General features: G+C 48.0%; 2 protein-coding genes and 1 long non-coding RNA gene across 3 annotated transcripts; 1 reads left to right on the forward strand and 2 right to left on the reverse strand.

Moving 5' to 3' along the window:
- Positions 1-3,917: 3,917 nt before the first annotated feature.
- Positions 3,918-4,856, reverse strand: LOC142829813 (olfactory receptor 52N4-like). Its single transcript, XM_075931538.1, has one exon. It carries the CDS (start codon positions 4,854-4,856, stop codon positions 3,918-3,920), a length of 939 nt encoding a protein of 312 aa, XP_075787653.1.
- A 6,214-nt stretch (positions 4,857-11,070) lies between these two features.
- On the forward strand, positions 11,071-12,765 carry LOC142827338 (uncharacterized). The gene is made up of 2 exons (XR_012902044.1): positions 11,071-11,287; positions 12,209-12,765. It is a non-coding gene; the product is annotated as an uncharacterized LOC142827338 (long non-coding RNA).
- A 9,967-nt stretch (positions 12,766-22,732) lies between these two features.
- Positions 22,733-23,671, reverse strand: LOC102451039 (olfactory receptor 52N4-like). Its single transcript, XM_075931628.1, has one exon. The coding sequence runs from the start codon at positions 23,669-23,671 to the stop codon at positions 22,733-22,735; it is 939 nt and encodes a 312-aa protein (XP_075787743.1).

A 23,671-nucleotide genomic window follows, 5' to 3' on the forward strand; every position in this document is an offset into this window, starting at 1 on the left:
CTTCCTGCCACAAGCCTTGTCCCCTATGTCTGCAGCCTTAAGAGCTCCAGGGGAACAGGAATAAAGTGATGAGTGTGGGTGGAGTGGCCAGCAGGGCACCTGTGGGATTTCCTGGAGGCCTCTTCTTTAGAAAAAAGTCCCTGTTCCGTGTCCACATCCACCCTCTTCTGAAAAAGCTTTTTTGAAAAAGGCCTTATGCCTCATGGAATGAGGTTTTCCAGCATCAATAACAGCCGTCTGTTATTTAGATTTTCTTTTGAAATAACGTGCTTGCTGTGTGGACGCTAGTATTGCTTTTCTGGAATAACGACTGTTATTCTGGAAAAACAGTGCAGTGTAGATTCACCCTTAGTCCTTCCTGGGACATGGATGATGCTGGATACTCTATGTTGGATTTCCTGGCTTATTTCATGTCCTTCCAGCTCTGCTCTGGCTACACAACAGCAGGAACAGAAAGGTCACTTTGTACAATTCAAAACCAACACTGTGTTTCTATTGGCTCTTCTGGCCTCCTGCAATTCACTTCCTGCTTCCCTACAATTCCTGAGGCCCCTCTAGGACCCTCTGTCTATGGTTTTAACCCTTATAGCAAGAAAATTAGAGCTAGGTGTCAAGAGCTAATTACCAAGAAAGACTTTAGTTAACTGAGTGGATTGAATGCCTAGAAATGGATATCACCCCTCCCATTCATCACAGAACTGAGTGAGCTTTTTTTTGGAAAACAATCAAGGGTTTCATCATATTTTCATCTCCTGCATTTTGTGGGCACCTCCACTGTTGCCCTCAATTCAACGAGTGTTGTGCGTTTTCTCCCCTGGGCTTCAGCCCCATGGTCTTTGGGGTACATCAGTGCTTTCACAGATGGGGTTGATAAGGCGCCATGTGGCTTTGGCATATGACGAGGCTAGCCCATGGCTCTGCCCGCTGGGCCCTCCCATCAGATTGGCTTCCTCCCTTCCAATCCCAGCCATCAAGTCCCTCTTGTGTGGTGATGTCTCTGTATACTGGGCCCTTTGCCCATGGCCCCACCTTCCTCTGCCCAACTGGTTGCCGTGTTATTTGTGGCATGGCTGACATCTGCTATTCTGGCCCTTGCCATACAGCTCCCAAATATCTCTCAGCCTTGGCTCCCTGAGGTGTGTGCTGACCCAGCTCCTACTTCTCACCTCTCCAGTGTCACCTCTCCAGCTCTACCTCAGCACCCCTGCTCTGCCTCCGGCTCAGCTCTGGCTCTTCTCTCAGTGGTGGGTCTATCCAGACCACTCTGCCTTCTAGGCTGCCTCGCTTGGCCTTGTGTTTCTGGCTGTTGCTGCTTGGCCTCCACCCCCGCGTGAGGTGCTGCAGGTTTGCCAACTTTCTGTTGCAGTAAGAGCCCCAGATCACTTCAAACCTAATGTAATAGTAGCCTGAACAATTTATTGAAACAATTGTTTTTTAAATAACACAACGGTCTACATATCAAGTAACAAGTGAAAGCTTTGGTTAGGTACATAGCACAGATTTGATTAAAAGTAAAACTACAAGCTCTAGCAGGAGTTGCCCTACAGTAGCCACAAAGCCCTGAGAGGACAATGAAATTCTGAATTAAACCACTAATACTGGTACTTGTATCCTTAATGAGGCCTGGGTGGAATCGCAAATTTAAAAAAACTAGCAAATGTTGGTGTAAAAATAACACAAAAAAATATAAAAGCGACAAGGAGTCCTGTGGCACCTTAGGGTATGTCTACACTACCCTCCTAGTTCGAACTAGGAGGGTAATGTAGGCATACCGCACTTGCAAATGAAGCCTGGGATTTGAATTTCCCGGGCTTCATTTGCATAAGCGGGGAGCCGCCATTTTTAAAACCCCGCTGGTTCGAACCCCGTGCAGCGCGGCTACACGGGGCTCGAACTAGGTAGTTCGGACTAGGCTGCCTATTCCGAACTACCGGTACACCTCGTTCCACCTAGTTCTACCTGTTATTTAAAAAACAATTGTTTCAATAAATTGTTCAGGCTACTAGTTCGAACTACCGTTACTCCTCGTGGAACGAGGTGTACCGGTAGTTCGGAAAAGGCAGCCTAGTCCGAACTACCTAGTTCGAGCCCCGTGTAGCCGCGCTGCACTGGGTTCGAACCAGCGGGGTTTTAAAAATGGCGGCTCCCCGCTTATGCAAATGAAGCCCAGGAAATTCAAATCCCGGGCTTCATTTGCAAGTGCGGTATTCCTACATTACCCTCCTAGTTCGAACTAGGAGGGTAGTGTAGACATACCCACATAGACTAAGGGTATGTCTACACTAGCCCCCTAGTTCGAACTAGGGAAGTTAATGAGGGTGACCAAAATTGCTAATGAAGTGTGGGATTTAAATATCCCGCGCTTGATTAGCATATTCCCGGCCGGTTGCCATTTTGGAAACTGACTAGCCTGAAGTAACTGCCTGCGTCTACACACTGTAGAGAAGCGCAATTCTGAGATAAACCCCTTAGTTCAAATTAACAGTTAAACATGGAAGGGGTTTATCTCAGAATCACGCTTCTCTGCCGTGTATAGACATGGACAATTACTTCGGGCTAGTCAGTTTCCAAAATGACAACCGGCCAGGAATATGCTAATCAAGTGCAGGATATTTAAATCCCGTGCTTCATTAGTAATTTTGGTCGCCCTCATTAGCCTCCCTAGTTCAAACTAGGGGGCTAGTGTAGATGTGCCCTAACAGATGTATTGGAGCATAAGATTTCGTGGGCAAAGATCCACTTTGCCAGATGCATGTAGTGGAAATTTCCAGAGGCAGGTATAAATATGCAGGCCAGAATAAGGCTAGAGATAACGAGATTAATTCAGTCAAGAAGGGCGAGGCCCAGTTCTGACAGCTAATGTGGATGTGTGAACTCAAAGGGTATGTCTAGGCTGCATCTCTCTGTCGGCAACTCCTTGTCGCTTTTACAGATCAGACTAACACGGCTACCCCTCTGATACTTGACACAAAAATATATAGGTGGTGTAAAAACAGCAATAACATTCATATCTCTTTATTTCTAAATGCACTCAAGTATTGTCATCACTGTGCACATTTTCTGTTGAATTTAATTTTTACTCAAAAAGACAACATTTAATCCACAGTGGTTTCATCAGAAGAACACTTCGGCTGCTGGCTACGCCATCCACCGTGCCAAGTGCAAACATTTCCTTTTTTTGGTGAAACTCTTTGCAGAGTTTGTATCGTTCCATATAAACTCACTAGACCACTGTACCTCTGACAAATGAATTCAGGATTGTTCTGGCTTTCTTTGACAACCAGAAACTACACATTCTGATAGCCAAAGTGGTAAAGAACTCTTCAAAGTAAGAATAAGAGCCTCCGGAAAAGGGCACTTTTTCCGGAGGATCGGGGCCAGTCTAGACGCTCTTTTCCGGCTTTTTTAAAAGCCGGAAAAAAGCGGCGGACATTTTTATTTAAATGCCGCAGGGGATATTTAAATCCCCCGCGGATTTCCCTACGATGACTAGTGAAATTTACATGCCCCTTCCGGAAGAGGGGCCAGTGTAGACGTAGCCAGAATGTGTAGGAATGGTGTCCCTAGCCTCTGTTTGTCTGGAAATGGGTGACAGGGGAGAGATCACGGGAGGATTAACTGTCGTATTCCCTTCCTCTGTGGAATATGGTATTGGCCACTGTCAGCAGATAGGACACTGGGCTAGATGGATCTTTGGTCTGACCCAGTATGGCCGTTCTTATGTTCTTACATTCTTATGTTCTTATATAGAAGTGCATGGTGATGGAGAGAAAATATATTAGGTGTAAGGAGCTCCTGAGGCTCTGATGTGCCACAATGCTGAGCTCAGCCCAGCTGGGACAAAGCACCCTTGTTTAGAAAGGTGATATCCCTTCCCCCTCTTAGCATGCAAGTTTGAAGATAGTGGCCCCGTGCAATTAAATTCTACAGGTGTATTTGCCCACTTTGTCATGGAGCTCTTTGTTTTTGATCCCATACACAATAGGGTTGAGCATGGGGGGGATAAGGAAGTAGAGGTTGGCCAAGATGATGTGAACATGTGGAGCGATGCCTTGACCAAACCGATGTGTCATACTGAAGATGATGCCAGGAGGATAAGACATGAGCATCACAGAGAGGTGGGAGGTGCAGGTGTTGAGGGCCTTTTGGTGGGCTTTCCTGGAGGAGATGATGAACACGGCCCTGATGATCAAGCTATAGGATAGAGCAATGAGCATGAGGTCAATCCCATAGACTATAAGCATGACGACAAAGCCATATATTGTGTTGACTGTGATGTCCCCACAGGAAATCTTTGCCACAGACATATGGTCACAGTAAGTATTGGGGATAATTAGGTTGTCACAGAACGGCAGCCTGTTCAGGAACAGGGGCAGAGGCAGAATGAAGAGAACAGCTCTTATCAAACCCGCTAGCCCCAGCTTAGCGATTCGTGCATTGGTGAGGATGGTGGAATATCTCAGAGGGTTACATATGGCAACGTAACGATCGAAGGCCATTGTGACGAGGATGGCTGAATGCATCATAGTAGCCGTGTGAAAGAAGAACATCTGGGTGAGGCAACCATTCATTGTAATGCTTTTCCAGTTGAACCAAAATATCCACATGGCCTTTGGAACGACACAGGTGGATGCTCCCATTTCTACAAGCGCCAGCATGCAGAGCAGCAGGTACATCGGCTTGTGGAGGGTCTGCTCCTTGCCTACCACAAAGAGAAGAGTGAAGTTTCCCAGCAGGCCAATCACATAGGACAGGAATATTGGGATGGAAATCCAGATGTGAACAGCTTCCAGGCCAGGGAAGCCTACTAGGATGAATGATAAAGATTCAGAGGGGGTGATGTTGAGAGCTGCCATGAAACCGTGAATGCCTCAGTTGGGCTCAGAATTGCCCATGGTGCCTGTGAAGGAAGGGAAGCCCAGTGATTATCATAGTACACTATTGTAAAAAACACAGTGCTCAATATTTGATAGTTATTATCAATCTGGAAAGGAGGGTGAGCAGTGAGGTGGCATTGTTTACAGGTGAAACCAGACTGTACAGGTCATAGTCAAGTCCAAATAAGTTCTCACAGAGAGCTCACTAAGCCCCAGAAAAGGGGTTTACAGTGGATGAGAAGCTAGATATGAGTCAGCAGGGTGCCCTAGTAGACAAGAAGGCTAATGGCATATTAGGGTGAATTAGGAGGAGTATTGCCAGCAGATCTAGAGAAGTGATTATTCCCCTTTATTTGGCACTGGTGAGGCCACATCGGGAGTATTGCGTCGAATTCTGGGCCTCCCACTATAGGAAGGATGTGAATGCATTGGAGAGGGTCCAGTGGAGGGCAACCAAAAAGATTATGGGTCTGGAACACATGACCTACGAGGAGATGCTGAGGGATTTGGACTTATTTAGTCTACAGAAGAGAAGAGTGAGGTGAGATTTGAGAGCAGCCTTCAACTACATGCAGGGGGGTTCCAAAGCAGCTGGAGAGAGGCTGTTTTCAGTGGTGGCAGATGGCAGAACAAGGAGCAATGGTCTCAAGTTACAGTGGGAAGACCTAGGTTGGATAGTAGGAAAAACTATTTCCCTAGGAGAGTGGGGAAGCACTGGGATGGGTTCCCTAGGGAGGGGGTGAAATCTCCATCCCTAGAGGTTAAGTCTCGGCTTGACCAAGCCCTGGCTGGGATGATGGAGTCAGGGTTGGTCCTGCTTTGGGCAGGGGGCTGGACTCGATGACTCCTGAGGTCCCTTCCAGCCCTGTGATTCTTTGATTCTATGATTCTAAGCCAGCCAAATGGGCAGCATGATGCCTGCTGAATTTGATGTCAGTAACTGCAATGTGTCTTCCCATTGGAAAGAAAAGCTTGTATTCCTCAAACACCTAATGAGTTTCTCATGTAACCGTACAGACTCAGGACAGGGACCTGGCATCATGGGACACAGTGAAAGCATAGACAGAAACTGAGTAGCACAGGAGGAGTTGGATGGGGAATCCTGCAGAAAACACTACACCATGACATCCATCTGTCAATGTTCCATCTACCTCTGCAGTCTACTGTGTAGTCCTGGGCACCCATTTCATACAAGAAGTTGCAGAATTAGAGGGGTTCTGGCAGTGAGGAGTAGTGGGGAGGGATACCAGACCCCCGTGTGACTCCCCTACATGACTTGTCCCCACCTCACCCCAAGCCAGGGCACATGGCTGCACTCATGTATTCTCCTTCCTGTCACACTGTCTGCCTGGGATGCTGCCCTTTCCTTCCAGCTCTGGCTCTTGGACCCATGTCCCTCTTTCCGCCCCCCTCATTGTTACACTTGGTTTCAGGAAAGGGCAACATGAATGATCCAAAGGAGATGAATGAGAAGGGGACATGGGAAAAGTGTCTAAAATACTGACTGGTAGAGATGTAGTTAAGGCCACCAGCAAAGCAAGTACCAGGAAGGGCTTGGACATTTATATGAATGGCAAGAAAGTCCAGTTAGAATAATTACAGCTCCATAAGTATTTTGGGAAGTCTATTCACCAGCCTCATTTGGAGGAGAGCCAAGCTCTAGCCAAGAGGCAGTACAGTGTCACCCTCATTATGGTCCATCTACTGCTGGGGTTCTTGAACCTTCTGCAACATCTGGGACAGTCAGTGCGAAAGAGAAATCACTGGACTGGATGGCCCATAAATCCGATTCATATCGCAGTTCTTATGTTGGAAAGGAGCCACGTTTTCCCCACAGAAAGAGACATATCCTTGCTGGACTGTGACTTTGTGCTCATCAGAATGGGCTAGAAGGACTGAGGGGTCTTGGTAGGTGGGGCTAGAGGCCTGGACCTCTGTTAGTTCACTTAGGGTATGTCTACACTACCCTCCTAGTTCGAAGTAGGAGGGTAATGTATGCATACCGCACTTGCTAATGAAGCCCGGGATTTGAATTTCCCGGGCTTCATTAGCATAAGCGGGGAGCCGCCATTTTTAAATCCCTGCTGCTTTGAACCCCGTGCAGCGTGGCTACACGGGGCTCGAACTAGGTAGTTCGGACTAGGGTGCCTATTCCGAACTACCGGTACACCTCATTTCACGAGGAGTAACGGTAGTTCGGAATAGGAACCTAGTCCGAACTACCTAGTTCGAGCCCCGTGTAGCCGCGCTGCACGGGGTTCAAAGCAGCGGGGATTTAAAAATGGCGGCTCCCCGCTTATGCTAATGAAGCCCGGGAAATTCAAATCCCGGGCTTTATTACCAAGTGCGGTATGCATACATTACCCCGCTAGTTCGAACTAGCAGGGTAGTGTAGACATACCCTCATAGCTTTGGGTGAGAGAATTTCTTCCGGGCATGCAGCTTTCTCTGACACATCATTTTTAGAGGTTGTAACCTACAAGCGTGAGCAGAGACACGTGTCTGCAACTCAGCCACTAATCCTTTTCATGCCTGAAAACCAATGGGGTGTGAAGATGGCAGAAAAGGTTTAATAAAGTTATGTCAGGGAAAGAGGAACCTTTTTTGGGTTGGGGCCAAAATCATTCGGGGGCCACACACAAAAAACCTCTCAGCAGAGCCTGACTAAGAAGCAGAAGGACACTTCTTACATTCCACAGAGACTGGGCGGGGGCGGGGGGAGGGGGCAGCCTAGTAGATTTTGTGTGCTCCAGCCCCATGGTAGGGCAAGAAGGGGGGTCTGGAGCACCAGCAGGCTTCCCAGTGCAGAGGACAGGGGCCGTGAGCCTCAGAGGTCAGATTCAGGCAAGCCAGGGGCTGCATCTGCCCTGGGCCTGTAGTTCCCCACCCTTGTTTTAAGCCCATGAGATCAGTACGCTGAGGAATGAATGTGCAATCCTCACCAGGAATTACTAACAGAGCTGCCTAGCAATTGGTGTTTCAGCCTCTTTGGTTTAACGCCTGTGTCCCAGTAGCTCGCAGGTCAGCTGTGTTTATATAGGCCCTCACATTTTCCAGAGTTCTCTGCTCTCATTATAGAACGTGCAGACTGCTCACCTGGAGAATTGCTCCTCTCTGGCTGTCCTTGGAACACCCCGCAATGCGTCAGGGTGTCATGAGAGAAGCTGCATCGGTGCCTTGGCCTCACCACTCCTCTGGGAAATTTCTCACTGGTGAGGCACAATCGTTGATTGACCCTGGAGCAGGTGGGAATGGAAGCCCTTCAACCCTGGTAGAAGAAGAGCTGCGGGGAGCATGGAGTTGTGGGAGGCAAGGATGACTGGGGAGCATGGAGGAGATACAGGCAACCAATATGCTGTTGGAATAGGTGTAACCTGCAATGGGGAAGGAGAGCATGAATAGACTGTCCACACATTTGGAAAGATGGAAGCAACTGAGAAGCAACGCATAACAGGTTCCCCCCGGGGTGTCACCTGGAACTGAGGTACAACAGAACTCTTTGAATCACCAGCCTGGGATCCCTCTCTCAATATGCTGCTAGGAGATGAGGCAGGCCCCCATCCATAGTCTACTTCCACCAACATTCACACGGACATGGACACACCCAGCTACAGTGACATTCAGGGTCTCTGATCAGCCACTGCATACATCAACAATAGAGAAACAACAGGCAAGAGAACCAGTAGCTCCTTAGCTTGAGACCTCCTTAGCTTGAGAGGATTATTCTAAGAGAGGTGGGTGAGATTCTGTGGCCTGCACTGTGCAGGGGGTCAGACTAGATGATCATAATGGTCCCTTCTGACCTTAAAGTCTATGGCTGTGTCTACACTGGGCCACTTATTCCGGAAAATCAGCCGCTTTTCTGGAATAAGCTGCGAGCTGTCTACACTGGCCCTTGAATTTCCGGAAAAGCAACGACGCTCTACTGTACAAAATCAGCCGCTATTCTGGAAAAACTATTCTGCTCCCACTCGGGCATAAGTCCTTATTCCGGAACACTGTTCCGGAAAAGGGCCAGTGTAGACAGCCCACTAGTCTTTTCCGGAAAAAAGGCCAGATCGCGAAAATGACGATCGGGGCTCTTTTCTGGAAAAGCGCGTCTACATTGGCCACAGACGCTTTTCCGGAAAAAGGGCTTTGCCAATGTAGACACTCCTTTTCCAGAAAAACTGAAAACGGAATAGTATTCCGTTTTAAGCATTTCCGGAAATTCATGCCAGTGTAGACACAGCCTATGAGTCTATGAGTCTATGAGACCCCAGAAAAAACCCATCCTGCCCCGGTCCAAACTCCAAGCTGTTTGAACTTGTTACCTGCTTTGCCCATCCCCCAATGTGGAGAGGACAATGCACATCTGTAGTAATGAAGCTGTGGTTCACCCCTACCCCACACACATCACGTGAAGACTTACTGGGTTCAGGTTGAAAAATAAAAGTTTATTATCGACAGTTTGGGTTTTTCAGGTTTCCATATTCAGGAAAAACAATCTCTTTAGCCTGGGTCCACACCTTTCCCTAGTTCGGTTCTTTTCCCTCAGATGTTGCCAGGAGTCCTCTTGTGCAGGGGTCCAGAACCACTGACGGTCTCAATAATGGCTAATAGGAGGAAACAATCCTAACACCCATTTATGGGAAAAATACCGATTCCACAACATGGAGTGCCCTGGTGACACACCCTTGCAGAGTCACAACATCCATTACTCAGAGGCTGTCTGGAGTGTTCTCAGGAAGACAGAGGCAAGCTCCCCTAATATTTTCTCGAACTCCTCATGACCCTGAATAGGCCCTTCCTAAAATAAATAAATGGAGATTGCCTATTTCCTAGAACTGACCTTGAAAGGTCATGGAGCAGGACCAAGTACCATCCCTGACAAATTTTTGCCCCAAATGGCTTCCACAAGGATTGAACTCATAACCCTAGATTTAGCAAGCCAATGCTCAAACCACTGAGCTATCCCTTCCTATCCAGCTAGGTAAACTGAAAGCATTACCCAGAGGTAACTCCATTTGAATTACAGACACATTCAGTAAGAAGAGGGACTGAAACATCATAGTCCTGGCTTGAGGCCCGAGGCCTAGTCAAAAGCAGTCAAGACGTTGCTATTATAAAGCCAAGTCGACCTGTGAGCAAGAGGCAGGCTCTACTCACAGAATCTGGCAAGAGCAAGGCTGATATTACAGAAAAACTTGATGGCACTAGGTACAAGTTGTAAACTCATTCTAATAAAGTGGTAGCAAAACACCCCATTAGGAAATATAATTTGATGCCAGCACACTCCCCATAGATAAGAGGAACATCCAAATCCAGGTTCAGCATGATGGATAGTGTTTTGATTGAACAGACATATACAAGGTGATGGGTGGCACCCAAGGATGTCAGAAGCTGTCACGGCAATACATGAAGAAACCTATGGAACATGTTGGTATCTGTGTATAAAGATGTATCTCAGAGGGGCTGTCATTGTCCAGCCAAAGGGGAGGTGAAATTTCTGAAACTGTCTTAGCTGTGTCCAATGTCATGGGCACCCATTCTTAGTATCCTTGCAGAATCTGCATAGAATCTACTAGGTGCCAGACTCAAGATACCGTCTTTCCCTCAGTTGAGTGTTCTGGTATCCGAAGGGAGGTGTGGGTTGCTTAGGGGGGTTGTGGAATCTCCATCAGTGGAGATATTTAAGGGCAGGGTAGACAGACACCTGTCAGGGGATGATCTAGATGGTGCTTGGTCCTGCTGTGAGGGCAGGGGACTGGACTTGATGACCTCTCCAGGTGCCTTCCAGTTCTAGTGTTCTATGATTCTATTACTGTGCTTCATCGACAATAAACCTGGCCTGGTGCATTGTCCCTTACCCGATTTGTGGCCACCAGGGATTCTTATGGAGCTTACCATTCCAATGATTCGCAGAGAACCAGAGCAGCACACTGATTACACACACACCCAAAAGGCGATCAGCCTTTTACAAAGCAAGATAGTTGCTCGGACACCACATCGGTGACTTCTGGTGACAATAGATAACCACTATCCATCGCTTCAGATAAGAAAATTATACGTGCATACACATTGGCTAGACTCTCTATTTGGGAAATCGGAGCGTTTACACTGACATTTGACACACTCTGTCCTGCATCTAGGGCATCACAATTGTGCCCCCCTGATGTCATCACACTGTCATGCTGATGGACACAGGGTGAAGTGTAACCCAACGGTCAGGGCTTCTTTCCACCTGTGAAATACTTGAAGTTACACAACAACAGTTGGAAACAAAACCGCGTAAAGGTTGTGGAACCCAGGCTGCAGTTCTGCGGCTTGACAGGGCAAAGAGACCCTGACACATGCCCAAACACGACCGCAACAAGGAAAAGGGCCAGCATAGGCTTTGAACCAGCAGTCAGAAAGCTGCCCATCTATCTGTGAGTCCTTTCCACCCTCCCTTCTCTGTGCCTACTCCTGCAGTGCTGCTTGGCTGTCCCTGTACACCTCCTGTCTCCTCCACCATGCTCAGGATAGCTTCTTTCTGTGCCTCCCTGTCCTCCCCCACAGCCCCCAGCATTGCCAGCTTCTCTGGGTGTACGCTGCTCTCCACCCCACAGCTCTCAGGTCCAGTGTCCAGGAACATCCCCCACAAATTCCATCAGTGCCACACTGAGATACCCACCCCCAGGATCCACATCAAATGCCAGACCCCACCACGACAGCTCACAGAAATAGCTCCTCAGACTAGGTTCAACTCAGTGTCTGCCTGCAGTGGGAAAAGAGGGAGGCTAGCCTGAGCTGCTTAAATAGGAGTCCAGGGAACCCCGGAAGCAGCTCAACCCATGCAGGGAAGGTGAGTGGGGCAGACCCAATAGGAGAGACAGAGGACGTGGGCCTTAAAAGGAGCCAACGGGAGTCACCTTTCCTCCAAATGACACCAAGTGTTAGTGTCTTGCAGCTCCTTAGAAAGCACAACCTTCCAGGGGCTACTTTTCAGTGGTGACATTTGCTCACATTGCTGGGAGGCTGCAGTGGGGTTGCTCATGGGAGCAGGGACGGTCTGGAGGACAGATGGTGTCAGGGACCATCTGCTGTAGTGAGGTCCATGCTACATTATCACATAAGACACCTCCTGCCCTAGGAGTTCTTATACCGCCTCTGTGGTCCGTGCGTGACACAGGCCACTCATCCCCTACCCGCCTGATTTCAGGTCTTCCTGCCACTGTCATCTGGATACAGCATGTCTGCTCCAGTCTCCTCCCACACTGTGCATTCCTGGACCTGCCCTGCTGGGAATTTGCCAGAGCTGCCTGGTTTCTTCTAAGCCAGAACCTGAAACTGCTTTTTCTCCTCTGCAGACCCAAAGAAGAAAGGGCTCCTAGCTCCCTCCCTGAAAGACGCTGTGATCCTGATTGTTTTGAACCTTTAAGCCTGGGAGTTGGAGATTTCAGCTACTCTACTGTCAGTTTTTCTTTGATCCAGACCGACGTCGCCCACCCCTCGAGGCCATGGGCTGACTCCAGCGTACGTCACTGGAAGCTCATGGTCGATTTAAATCAGACCATGATTGCTCCTACCATGAAAACAGGGGACTGGACTCAATTACCATTCAGGTTCATTGTTCTGTGATTCTATGACTCTATGATTTAAGTCCCTACATGTCGATTTAGGTTAACGTGAAGGGGTCCAAAATTTAACCCTGGGACTCAGCTTTTGGCTAATAGAAAGTGATATTCTGCTTGGGAGCTTGGAGCGTCTGAAGGAAACGCCCCTATTCTGTGACATTCTCAGACAGAGTATGAAACGTGGAGATTTCAAAACACCTGTGTCCTGGGCACCCATTTTGCTCTCAGGGAAGTCCCTCTTAATCTGGAGTACCACATGGAAGGCAGAATATGAGAGCAGATTCTGCCAGTGTGTGACCCATTTTTTTCATTGTGAATCCTCTAGTAACACAAATACTCAATGCAGAGACATTGGCTGTTCTAGCTCACAGTGCAGTGAAGTCTCTGCATTTGGAAACGTCACCACACGGGAGGGAAAACCTCACTGCACAAAACAGGAAGCTACTGAGGCAGAGAGAAGGACACAGTAAGAAACCAGACACTGATGTTAAGGAACGATATTTGTCTAAACAATTTCTAATGCATCGGTCGGTCCAGTTTGACCTTGTAAATCCCTGGGGGTTTCAGTCAGTTCTATGCTGTGCCGGGGAATTCCTACCCACATGGGCCTAGATTGAGCTGTGGAATCCTTCCTCAGAACTGAGCACTATCATAAATGCAGAACCAGTTACTCACCGCAGTCTTGCTCAGCAGAGAGAAACAAAAAATCTTCGTCCTGTGACAGTGAGGCAGAAGTAAGAGAATCAGTCTCACCGGTCTGACACTCGCTGTGCTGAACTGTTGCCTTTATGATTCCCCTGTCCAGTCCCTGGGGGCTCCCAGGTGGTCCGGGATACACAGACAATTCCCGCAGCCCTGTGAGCGGTGGGACGCGCAGAAATTAAACCCTGGAGAACTACAGCTTGAGAGCCTCCCGCAGGAGGGAAGTAATTTCATGCTAACAGGAGCTCAGCTTGTCTGGGGAAACTGGACCTGCCCAAAGCTCAGCATCACTGTCTGTTCTGTGGGCACTGCCCTGCCGTCGGCACTACGGGTGGGGAGGCTGCCACACGATACGGGATCAGAAATCAGTTCAGTGGATCGTAGCTGTACGTCCCATGGAGTTGTATTATCAAGTCCATCGGTCTCCAGAAAGTCACTGCTGCCCTGTGGAAGCCCATATGGCGTGGTCCTGAGTTGATACAGGATGAAGGGCATGATAAAGGCTTTCTGATCCCAGCTTTCTGACCTCAGATGTATTTTCCAGGGTCCCTTTGTTAACCTCTAATCTGAATACATATATGGCAGCTGAAACTCTTCCGCAGAAACAGGCTGTACCCTCCAGTGTCACAACTAGTACCATGGAGCTGGTCACTGTGTGATTCCTTCATCCTCCCAGGGCCTACACGACCTGGAGTTCACTCACACGGCATCCTACATTTTAGAAGGGAACAGCCAGGGAGGGGGTGGAATCTCCATCCCTGGAGGTTTTTAAGTCCCGGCTTGACCAAGCCTGGCTGCGATGATTGATTGGACCTGCTTTAGGCAGGGGGTTAGACTTGATGATGCTTGAGGTCTCTTCCAGCCCGCGGATTCTCTGATTCTATAACCAGTGGGTACCCATCTCACCCAGGATATTGCAGAAGTAGAGGGGGTCAACCACTAGGGAGAAGCGGGGAGGAACACCAACTAAAGGAAGGAGGTTCAGGCTAAAACGGGAAGCCCACATGGCTTATCCCCACTCCACCCTGAGCCCGGGGACCCACACTCTCCTCATCCTATCTCTGTCACATGTTACCTTTTGGGGGATCATCCTGTGTGCTGGTTACAAGCCCTATGGCATGTCCATCCACTAATGTACCCTCCCTCCAGACACACTGCCTCGGATGCAGTCATAAGAACATAAGAACGGCCATACTGAATCAGACCAAAGGTCCATCTAGCTCAGTAGCCTGTCTGCTGATAGTGGCCAGCACCAGGTGCCCCAGAAGGGGTGGACCGAAGACAATGATCAAGCGATTTGTTTCATGCCATCCATCTCCAGCCTCTGACAAACAGAGGCCAGGGACACCATTTCTATCCCCTGGCTAATAGCCTTTTATGAACCTAACCTCCATGAAATTATCTAGCTTCTCTTTAAACTCTGTTATAGTCCTAGCCTTCACAGCCTCCTCTGGCAAGGAGTTCCACAGGTTGACTACACGCTGTGTGAAGAAGAACTTTCTTTTATTAGTTTTAAACCTGCTACCCATTAATTTCATTTGGTGTCCTCTAGTCCTTATATCATGGGAAATAATAAATAACTTTGCTTTATTCGCCCTTTCCACACCACTCATGCTTTTATAGACCTCTATCATATCTCCCCTCAGTCTCCTCTTTTCTAAACTGAAAAGTCCAGGGGGGCATAGCAGCTGCCCAGGAGAAGGAGGCCACTTCACCATTCCTAACAACACCCCATGTTGACAGCATGGCCAGAGGTCAGGAGAACACAGCTGCTGTGCTGAGCTACACAGCTATTTCCAAACACTATTTGCTATTTCGAACTAACGGAATGGCTGTCTAGACACTCACATTGTTATTTTGAAATAATGCTAGTTATCATGAAATAACAGTGCAGTGTAGACGCACCCTGTCTTATTACTAATCCCTTTGCTAACGTTTCCAAATACTATCCATTTTTTCTGCTGCTGCACAGTGAGAAGATGTTTTCAGAAAAGATGCTTTCCTCTTTGTACCCTGATTCAAGCAAGTTACGTACTGTCATTGGGTATGTCTACACTACAAAGTTAATTCGAACTAACAGATGTTAGTTCGAATTAACTTTGATAGGCGCTACACAGGCAAACCGCTAGTTCGAACTTAATTCGAACTAGCGGAGCGCTTAATTCGAACTAGGTAAACCACATTCCACGAGGACTAACGCCTAGTTCGAATTAACTAGTTCGAATTAAGGGGTGTGTAGCCACTTAATTCGAACTAGTGGGAGGTTAGCCCTCCCCAGCTTTCCCTGGTGGCCACTCTGCGCACCACCAGGGAAACTTGTATGCCCCCCTCCCGGTCCCGGAGCCCTTAAAGGGGCATGGGCTGGCTACGGTGCCCGTGCCAGGTGCAAGCCTGCCAGCACCCAGCCAGCAGACCCTGCACCTGGCACGGCACGAGCCAGCCACCCGCTGCCACCCAGCCCTCCGCCTCTTCCCGGGACTAAGCTGGCGGCTCCCGGGAGCCTGCCCAGGTCCGCAAGAGGTGGGTGCCCACCTGGTCTAGTGTGGACATCGTGGACCTCAACCACGACCTCCGCACTAGGCACAGGAAAATGGCCGGCTTGGGCAGGATAGCTGCCAGCCTGGCCACCCAGGAGCAGGTTTGCATGAAAATCAGGGTGGTCCAGTGAGACCCCCGACCCTGAGCTTAGAATGGCCGTACTGGGTCAGACCAAAGGTCCATCTAGCCCAGTAGCCTGTCTGCTGACAGCGGCCAACCCTAGGGACCCTGGAGGGGATGGACCAAGACAATGACCAAGCCATTTGTCTCGTGCCATCCATCTTCAGCCTTCCACAAACAGAGGCCAGGGACACCATTTCTACCCCCTGGCTAATACCACTCCATGGACCCAACCTCCATAACTTGATCTCACTTCTCTTTAAACTCTGTTAAGTTCTAGCCTTCACAGCCTCCTGCAGCAAGGAGTTCCACAGGTTGACTATTTGCTTTGTGAAGAACAACTTTCTGTTACTAGTTTGAAGCCTGCTACCCATTCATTTCAACTGGTGTCCTCTAGTCCTTCTGTTATGGGAACTAATGAAGAACTGTTCTTTATGCACCCATGTTTTTATAGACCTCAATCATATCCCCCCTCAGTCTCCTCTTTTCTAAGCTGAAAAGTCCCAGTCTCTTTAGCCTCTCTTCATATGGGACCTGTTCCAAACCCCTGATCATTTTAGTTGCCCTCCCCTCTCCCACGCTCTCTCTTCCCCTCTCCCACCTCCTTTTCCCAATCTCCCCAAGTTTTGTTCAATAAAGAGAGTTTCTATTTTTGACCACACGTTTTCTTTATTTTGTACATCAGGAAGGGGGGCTAGGGAAGAGTACGTGGAAGGAGGTGAGGGAGGAATGGGGTACGAGCCCCCGATGGGGAGGACTGGGCTGGCTCTGCGGGCTTCTGGGGGTGGAAGCTCTCTTGCAGCCCCCCAATTGTCCCCTCTCCCCAGATGGCAGCCTGCGGCAAGTGCAGCCGGTCTGATGGCCGAGTGGTGTGATGTGCCCAGTGTGGGCACTCAGGGCACTCTAAGACAGGACTGCTTTGCAAGCGGGGCACCCCTGAGAACTGTCTGTCCGGGGTGGGGGTCGGGTCCCTTTAAGCTCAGCCTTCGGCTAGCCTGAGGCAGCAGCTCCACGCTCTAAGTCCTCATCTGATGCCCTGCCGGCACTGGTTCCGGCCATCCTTAACCCCGGTTCAGGGTCCACTTAATGTGGACATGCTAGTTTGAATTAGCAAAACACTAATTCGAACTAGTTTTTTAGTCGGGATGCGTTAGTTCGAATTAGCTTAGTTCGAATTAGCGCTGTAGTGTAGACATACCCATCCTGCCCTTATCTTTTAGGAGAGATCAGTGTGTCTGTGTTATCCTTGGGGAATGTTTCAGAACCATTTATTAATATTGGGGTGGTCTGATACCACTTAATATCAGAAAGTGTTCCCATGATTACTTAGCACTCCTTAGGAATGTGTATTTCTGCAATATCAAGCCTCTTCCTTGGGAAGAAGAGAAAACTGACGGGCACCAAGGTCTCTTTCTTGAGTGACAAGTGCTAATTTAGACCCTATCATTTTATATGTTAACGGAGATTATGTTTTCCAATGGACATAAGTTTACATGCCTCCATTTAGAATTACATCTCTCCTTCTGTTGCCTGTTCTCTCAGTTTAGTGGTATCCCTTTGGGACTCTTTTCAGAAGGTCTGGACATAACAATTTATGTAGTTTTGTATCATCTGCAAATTTTGCCATCTCACTATTTACCCTTTTTCCAGATTGTTTATGAATATGTGGAAGACTAGTTTTCGTTAGTTGTGTGTCTGTACGTGTATGATGTCACAGCTCTGTTCAGAGAGCTTTCACAGATGACTTTGACTGAAGTGCCCAATGACCACATGATCCATCAAGGTTTGAAGGTGCCAAGCCAAGTTAATTGTTGAGAATCATGGTTATAGCTCCTGGCGCATGCAACATAGATTCTAATACATGGATTCCTGTGACACTGGACCAGCTCAGTTACTGGTAGGACTTTCCTCTACCCCCTAGACTGGCCCAAGAAACTCCCTCTGAGACCCATCTTTGTAACCCTGATTCAAACAAGTCATGTACTTTCATCCTGCCCTTATCCTTTAGGAGAGACCAATGTGTCTGTGTTATCCTTGGAGAATGTTTCGGTACCATTTATTGATATTGGGATGGTCTGGTACCACTTAATATCAGAAAGTGTTCCCATGAGTACTTTGTACTTAGCACTCCTTAGCAACGTGTATTTCTGCAATATCAGCCCTCTTCTTTCCAAATTCCGTGGGCAGGTCCCGACTTATACCCGACTCATACCAGGGCCTCTGATTCAAGAGGTTACATCCCAGGCATTGTACCCAATACATCAATATAACATCCCAGTTCTTCACCACTCTCCTAGGGAAATAGTTCTTCCTAATATCCAGCCTAGACCTCCCCTACTGCAACTTGAGACCATTGCTCCTCGTTCTGCCATCTGCCACCCCTGAGAACAGTCTCCTTCCATCCTCTTTGGAACCTCCCTTCAGGGAGTTGAAGGCTGCTTGCCTAGGGTGGTTGTGGAGTCTCCATCACTGGAGATATTTAAGAGCAGGTTAGACAGACACCTGAGAGGAATGATCTAGATGGTGTTTGGTCCTGCCATGAGGGCAGGAGACTGGACTTGATGACCTCTCGAGGTCCCTTCCAGTTCTAGTGTTCTATGATCCTATGACAGAGGGCAGTGAAAGAGTTATGCAGAGCATGGCCTTAGAATGCCTTTTCCCATAAAATGGCAAATATCCTTGAAATATAGTGGCACTCTGCCATTTTCTTTAACAGCCTGTTCCTGACTGTGATTCCTACTATTCCCGGATGCTGAGGGCTGCATGATGTTCATACCACATTACTCAACACTGGAGAGGAAAATAAGGCACAAATGGGAGCGGTTCAAGGAAACAAGGAACCCTGCTTTGTGGGCACAGGGCCCATCACCAGGGAGGTGTTTGTGGGGTCTGAGGAAGAGTCACAGCCTGTTCCTCACACATCCCAGGCCCCCTGCCCAGGCCCTGGCTGTGCTGATACCAAAATGATTAGGGGACTTGAGCTATGAGGAGAGCTAAGAGATGTGGGCTTGTTTAGTCTGCAGTAGAGAAGAGAGAGGGGGGATTTGAGAATAGCCTTCAACTTCCTGAAGGGAGGTTCCAAATGGGATGGAGAGAGGCTGTTCTCAGGGGTGGCAGAACAAGGAGCAATGGTCTCAAGTTGCAGTGGGGAAGGTCTAGGTTGGATATTAGGAAAAACTATTTCCCTAAGCGGGTGGGGAAGCACTGGGATGGGTTCCCTAGGGAGATGGTGGAATCTTCATCCCTAGAAGTTGTTACATCTCAGCTTGACAAAGCCCTGGCCGGGTTGATTTAGTTTGGATTGGCCCTGCCGTAGGCAGGGGGCTGGACCTGATGACTTCCTGAGGTCTCTTCCAGATCTATGATTCTATGATAGCGCAGGTCAGACACCTGCTCTGGAAATGATACACACCTCAGGCTGTAGGTGGCAGGACCCTTCTCCTCAGCGCCTGCCCTCCTGTCAGATTCACATTCCACTTCAGAGTCCAGCGTTCAAGTCCCTGTTGTCTGGTGACGTCTCCCTAGGCTGGGCCCTCTGCCCGGGGCCCCACCTTGCTCCCCCCGGCTGCTCATTGTGCTCGGCTGCCATGTTACTTCCAGCAGGGCCGGCATCCACTGTCCTGGCTCTGGTCCCGCAGCTCCCTGCTGTCGCTTGGCTCTGCCTCCCCATTGGCACAGCTGGTCAGGTCCTGCACCAGATCTGCTATCTGGGCTGCATCTCTGTTCCCTGGAGTTCTGGCTGCTGCTCCTCTGTGTCCTTCCTGACTTGTAAAGCTGTGAGATTTCTACTGCACCAATAGCACAGAGCCCACTCCGCAGAAAGCTAAAGATAGATAAAAGTAGATATTGAAACAAGCATTTCCAAATGAACACAGTGGTCTGTACCTCCAGGATCCAAAGAAAGCTTTAATTACACATCTAATTCAGATTCAACTTTTTTTAATCGATAAATCCCAGGAAGTTCTCATCAACGTTAGCAATAAAGTGAAAAGAAAAAGAGATTCTTGAACTGCATTCCATGACAGGACTCGTTGTCTGTATTTGGGTTTCCATCCGTTTTATCATTCAACATTCCATCCTCACTGTCTTTCTCAGGAGTTCTGCTACTGTACAATCAGATCAGCTGGACCCATTTCTTTCATAGCTGTGAGCTGTGCAGAATAGATTCTGTATTGTCTCAGACATGGCTGGAGAGGAAGAAGGTTTTCCCAAAGTTCCTCTTGTATCTGGCTCTGCAGTTTTGATTGTGTCAAATTGATCTGAGGAAACAACATTTCATCTTCAGCATTGCTTGAAAGTAGCAACTTCAACAAGCGAACAACTGACCACGTTCACAAAAGGCTTAGTCCTCACTGGCAACTGTTTATTAATGAATTTCAACCCTAAATAGCTCAAATTAATTGACGTGGGCCTCAGGCCAGTGAACCAAGGCAAAACTCTCCCTTGCTGCTCAAGCAGTCATAGGTGTCCACAGAACAAAGGCAAAAATTAGATCTCAGCCCATGTATGTTACTGATCACAAAAGGACATACAAATTCCTCACCTGATCACTGTACGTATGGTAAAGAAGATCAGCATCTATATATGAATATAGGCAAGCAACACGGGAATACAGGGGCAAGATTAGAAAGGCAAAGGCACAAAATGAGATCAAACTAGCTACAGGCATAAAGGGAAACAAGAAGACCTTTTATAAATACATTAAAAGCAAGAGGAAGACCAAGGACAGGGTAGGCCCACTGCTTAGTGAGGAGGGAAAAGCAGTAACAGGAAACTTGGAAATGGCAGAGATGCTCAATGACTTCTTTGTTTCGGTCTTCACCGAGAAGTCTGGAGGTGTGCCTAACGTAGTGAATACAAGCAGAGAGAGGGTAAGTTTAGAAGATACGATACACAAAGAACAAGTTAAAAATCACTTAGGAAAGTTAGATGTCAGCAAGTCACCAGGTCCTGATGAAATGCATCCCAGGATACTCAAGGAGCTGATAGAGGAGGTATCTGAGCCTTTAGCTATGATTTTTGAAAAATCATGGCAGACAGGGGAGATTCCAGAAGACTGGAAAAGGGCAAATATCGTGCCCATCTATAAAAAGGGGAATAAGAACAACCCAGGAAACTACAGACCGGTCAGTTTAACGTCTGTCCCAGGGAAGATAATGGAGCAGGTAATTAAGGAAATCATATGCAAACACTTGGAAGGTAATAAAGTGATAGGGAACAGCCAGCATGGGTTTCTGAAGAACAAGTCATGCCAAACTAATCTGATAGCTTTCTTTGATAGGATAACAAGCCTTGTGGATAAGGGAGAAGCGGTGGATGTCATATACCTAGACTTTAGTAAGGCATTTGATACGGTCTCGCATGATATTCTTATTGATAAACTAGGCAAATATAACTTAGATAGGGCCACGATAAGGTGGGTGCATAATTGGCTGGATAACCGTAGTCAGAGAGTTGTTGTTAACGGTGCTAAATCCTGCTGGAAAGGGATAACAAGTGGAGTTCCACAAGGGTCTGTTTTGGGACCCCAACTGTTAAATATCTTCATCAATGATGTAGATATTGGGATAGAGAGTACGCTTATTAAGTTTGCAGATAATACCAAACTGGGTGGGGTTGCAACTTCTTTGGAGGATAGGGACATAATTCAAAATGACCTTAGCAAGTTAGAGAAATGGTCAGAGGTAAACAGGATGAGGTTTAATAAAGAGAAATGCAAAGTGCTCCACTTAGGAAGGAACAATCAGTTCCATACATACAAGATGGGAAGCGACTGTCTAGGAAGGAGCATGGCGGAAAGGGATCTAGGGGTCATAGTGGACCACAAGTTGAATATGAGTCAACAGTGTGATGCTGTTGCAAAAAAAGCAAATATGATTCTAGGTTGTATCAACAGGTGTGTTGTAAGCAAAACTTGTGAAGTCATTCTGCCGCTCTACTCTGCACTAGTTAGGCCTCAGCTGGAGTACTGTGTCCAGTTCTGGGCGCCACATTTCAAGAAAGATGTGGAGAAATTGGAAAGGGTACAGAGAAGAGCGACAAGAATGATTAAAGGTTTAGGGAACATGACCTATGAAGCCAGGCTTCATGAACTGGGCTTGTTTAGTTTGGAAAAAAGAAGATTAAGGGGGGACATGATAGCGGTTTTCAAATATTTAAAAGGGTGTCACAAGGAGGAAGGAGAAAATTTGTTCCTCTTGGTTTCTGAGGACAGGACAAGGAGTAATGGGCTTAAAGTGCAGCAGGGGAGGTTTAGATTGGACATTAGGAAAAAATTCCTAGCTGTCAGGGTGGTCAAATATTGGAATAAATTGCCAAGGGAGGAGGTGGAATCTCCCTCTCTGGAGATATTTAAGAACAGGTTAGATAGACATCTGTCAGGGATGGTGTAGACGGAGCTTGGTCCTGCCTTGAGGGCGGGGGGCTGGACTCGATGACCTCTCGAGGTCCCTTCCAGTCCTATTATTCTATGATTCTATGATTCTATGATCTACCATAGCACTTTGTCTTTGATTATCTAAAATTGTAGCTTCCGTTTCTGAAACTGAAAAAGATCCCTATTCACTCAGGGACTAATGGAAAATCACCATGTGTCAGAAAGCTGCAGTATTTTCTGCTGGACTGGAAGTCACAGAAAGGCTGAATGACAGGGTTTGTGGGATGAGCAATGACAGGTGACACTGAAACAGGCCAGGACATGGTCAGAGAGAGGGAATTCAGCAATGAAGAAAGCAGTGCTTAGGGATGGAGTGATAAGAAGTTAGATGTGAGGAGCTGCTGAGACCATGAATTTCCACAATGCTGACCTCAGCCAAACTGGGACAGAGCAAGCTTGGTTAATGCGGAGGTAACTGTTCTCTTCTTGGGACATGGTTTCAATCCAGAGGTCCAATGGGATCACATTCTGCAGATGTTTTTCTTCATTTTCTCACGCAGCTCTTGGGTTTTGACCCCATAGATGATGGGGTTGAGCAGCGGGGGAGCAAGGACATAGACGTTGGCCAAGATGATGTGAACATGGGGAGCGATGCCCTGACCAAACCGATGTGTCAGGTTGGAGAAGAAAGAGGGAGTATAAGCCGTCAGCATCACACAGATGTGGGCTGTGCAGGTGTTGAGGGCTTTCAGGTGGGCTTTCTTGGACGAAATGCTAAGAATGACCCTGATGATGAGACAGTAGGATAGGGCGATGAGCGTCAGGTCTAGCCCTGAAAGAACAATCCCCATAACCAAGCCATAGAGTCTGAAGAATGTGACGTCCCCACATGAAATCTTTGCCACTGCCATAGTCTCACAGAACGTATGCGGGATAATGCGGTTGCCGCAGAACGGCAGCTGGCTCAGCATCAGGGGCACAGGCAGTGCACAGAGAATCCCTCTTATTAAACTGACCATCCCTAGCGTAGCTATCCGTACATTGCTTAGGATGGTGGTGTATCTCAGAGGGTTACATATGGCCACGTAGCGATCAAAGGCCATTGTCACAAGGACGGCTGAGTGCATCGCAGAAACCATGCTAAGAAAGGTAATTTGCGTGAAGCAGCCACTCACTGTGATGATGTCCAAATTGAACCAAAATATACATAGGGCCTTTGGCACGATGGAGGTAGACATGCCGATGTCTGTGAGCGCCAGCATGCAGACCAGCAGGTACACTGGCTGGTGTAGGGTCTGCTCTTTGCCAACAATAAACACAATGGAGAAATTTCCCAACAGTCCAATGATGTAGCAAGTAGCGAACGGGAGGGAAATCCAGACGTGAGCATGTTCCAGGCCAGGGATGCCTGTTAGGATGAATGTTGACATATCAGAGGAGGTGAGGTTAAAAGCTGCCAT

Source organism: Pelodiscus sinensis, chromosome 1, assembly GCF_049634645.1.
Source record: "Pelodiscus sinensis isolate JC-2024 chromosome 1, ASM4963464v1, whole genome shotgun sequence".
Taxonomy (NCBI): Eukaryota; Metazoa; Chordata; order Testudines; family Trionychidae; genus Pelodiscus; species Pelodiscus sinensis.

Excerpts from the sequence above, each read along its gene's own strand:
- LOC142829813 (XM_075931538.1), bottom strand. The coding sequence starts at position 4,856 with ATGGCAGCTCTCAACATCACCCCCTCTGAATCTTTATCATTCATCCTA.
- LOC102451039 (XM_075931628.1), bottom strand. The coding sequence starts at position 23,671 with ATGGCAGCTTTTAACCTCACCTCCTCTGATATGTCAACATTCATCCTA.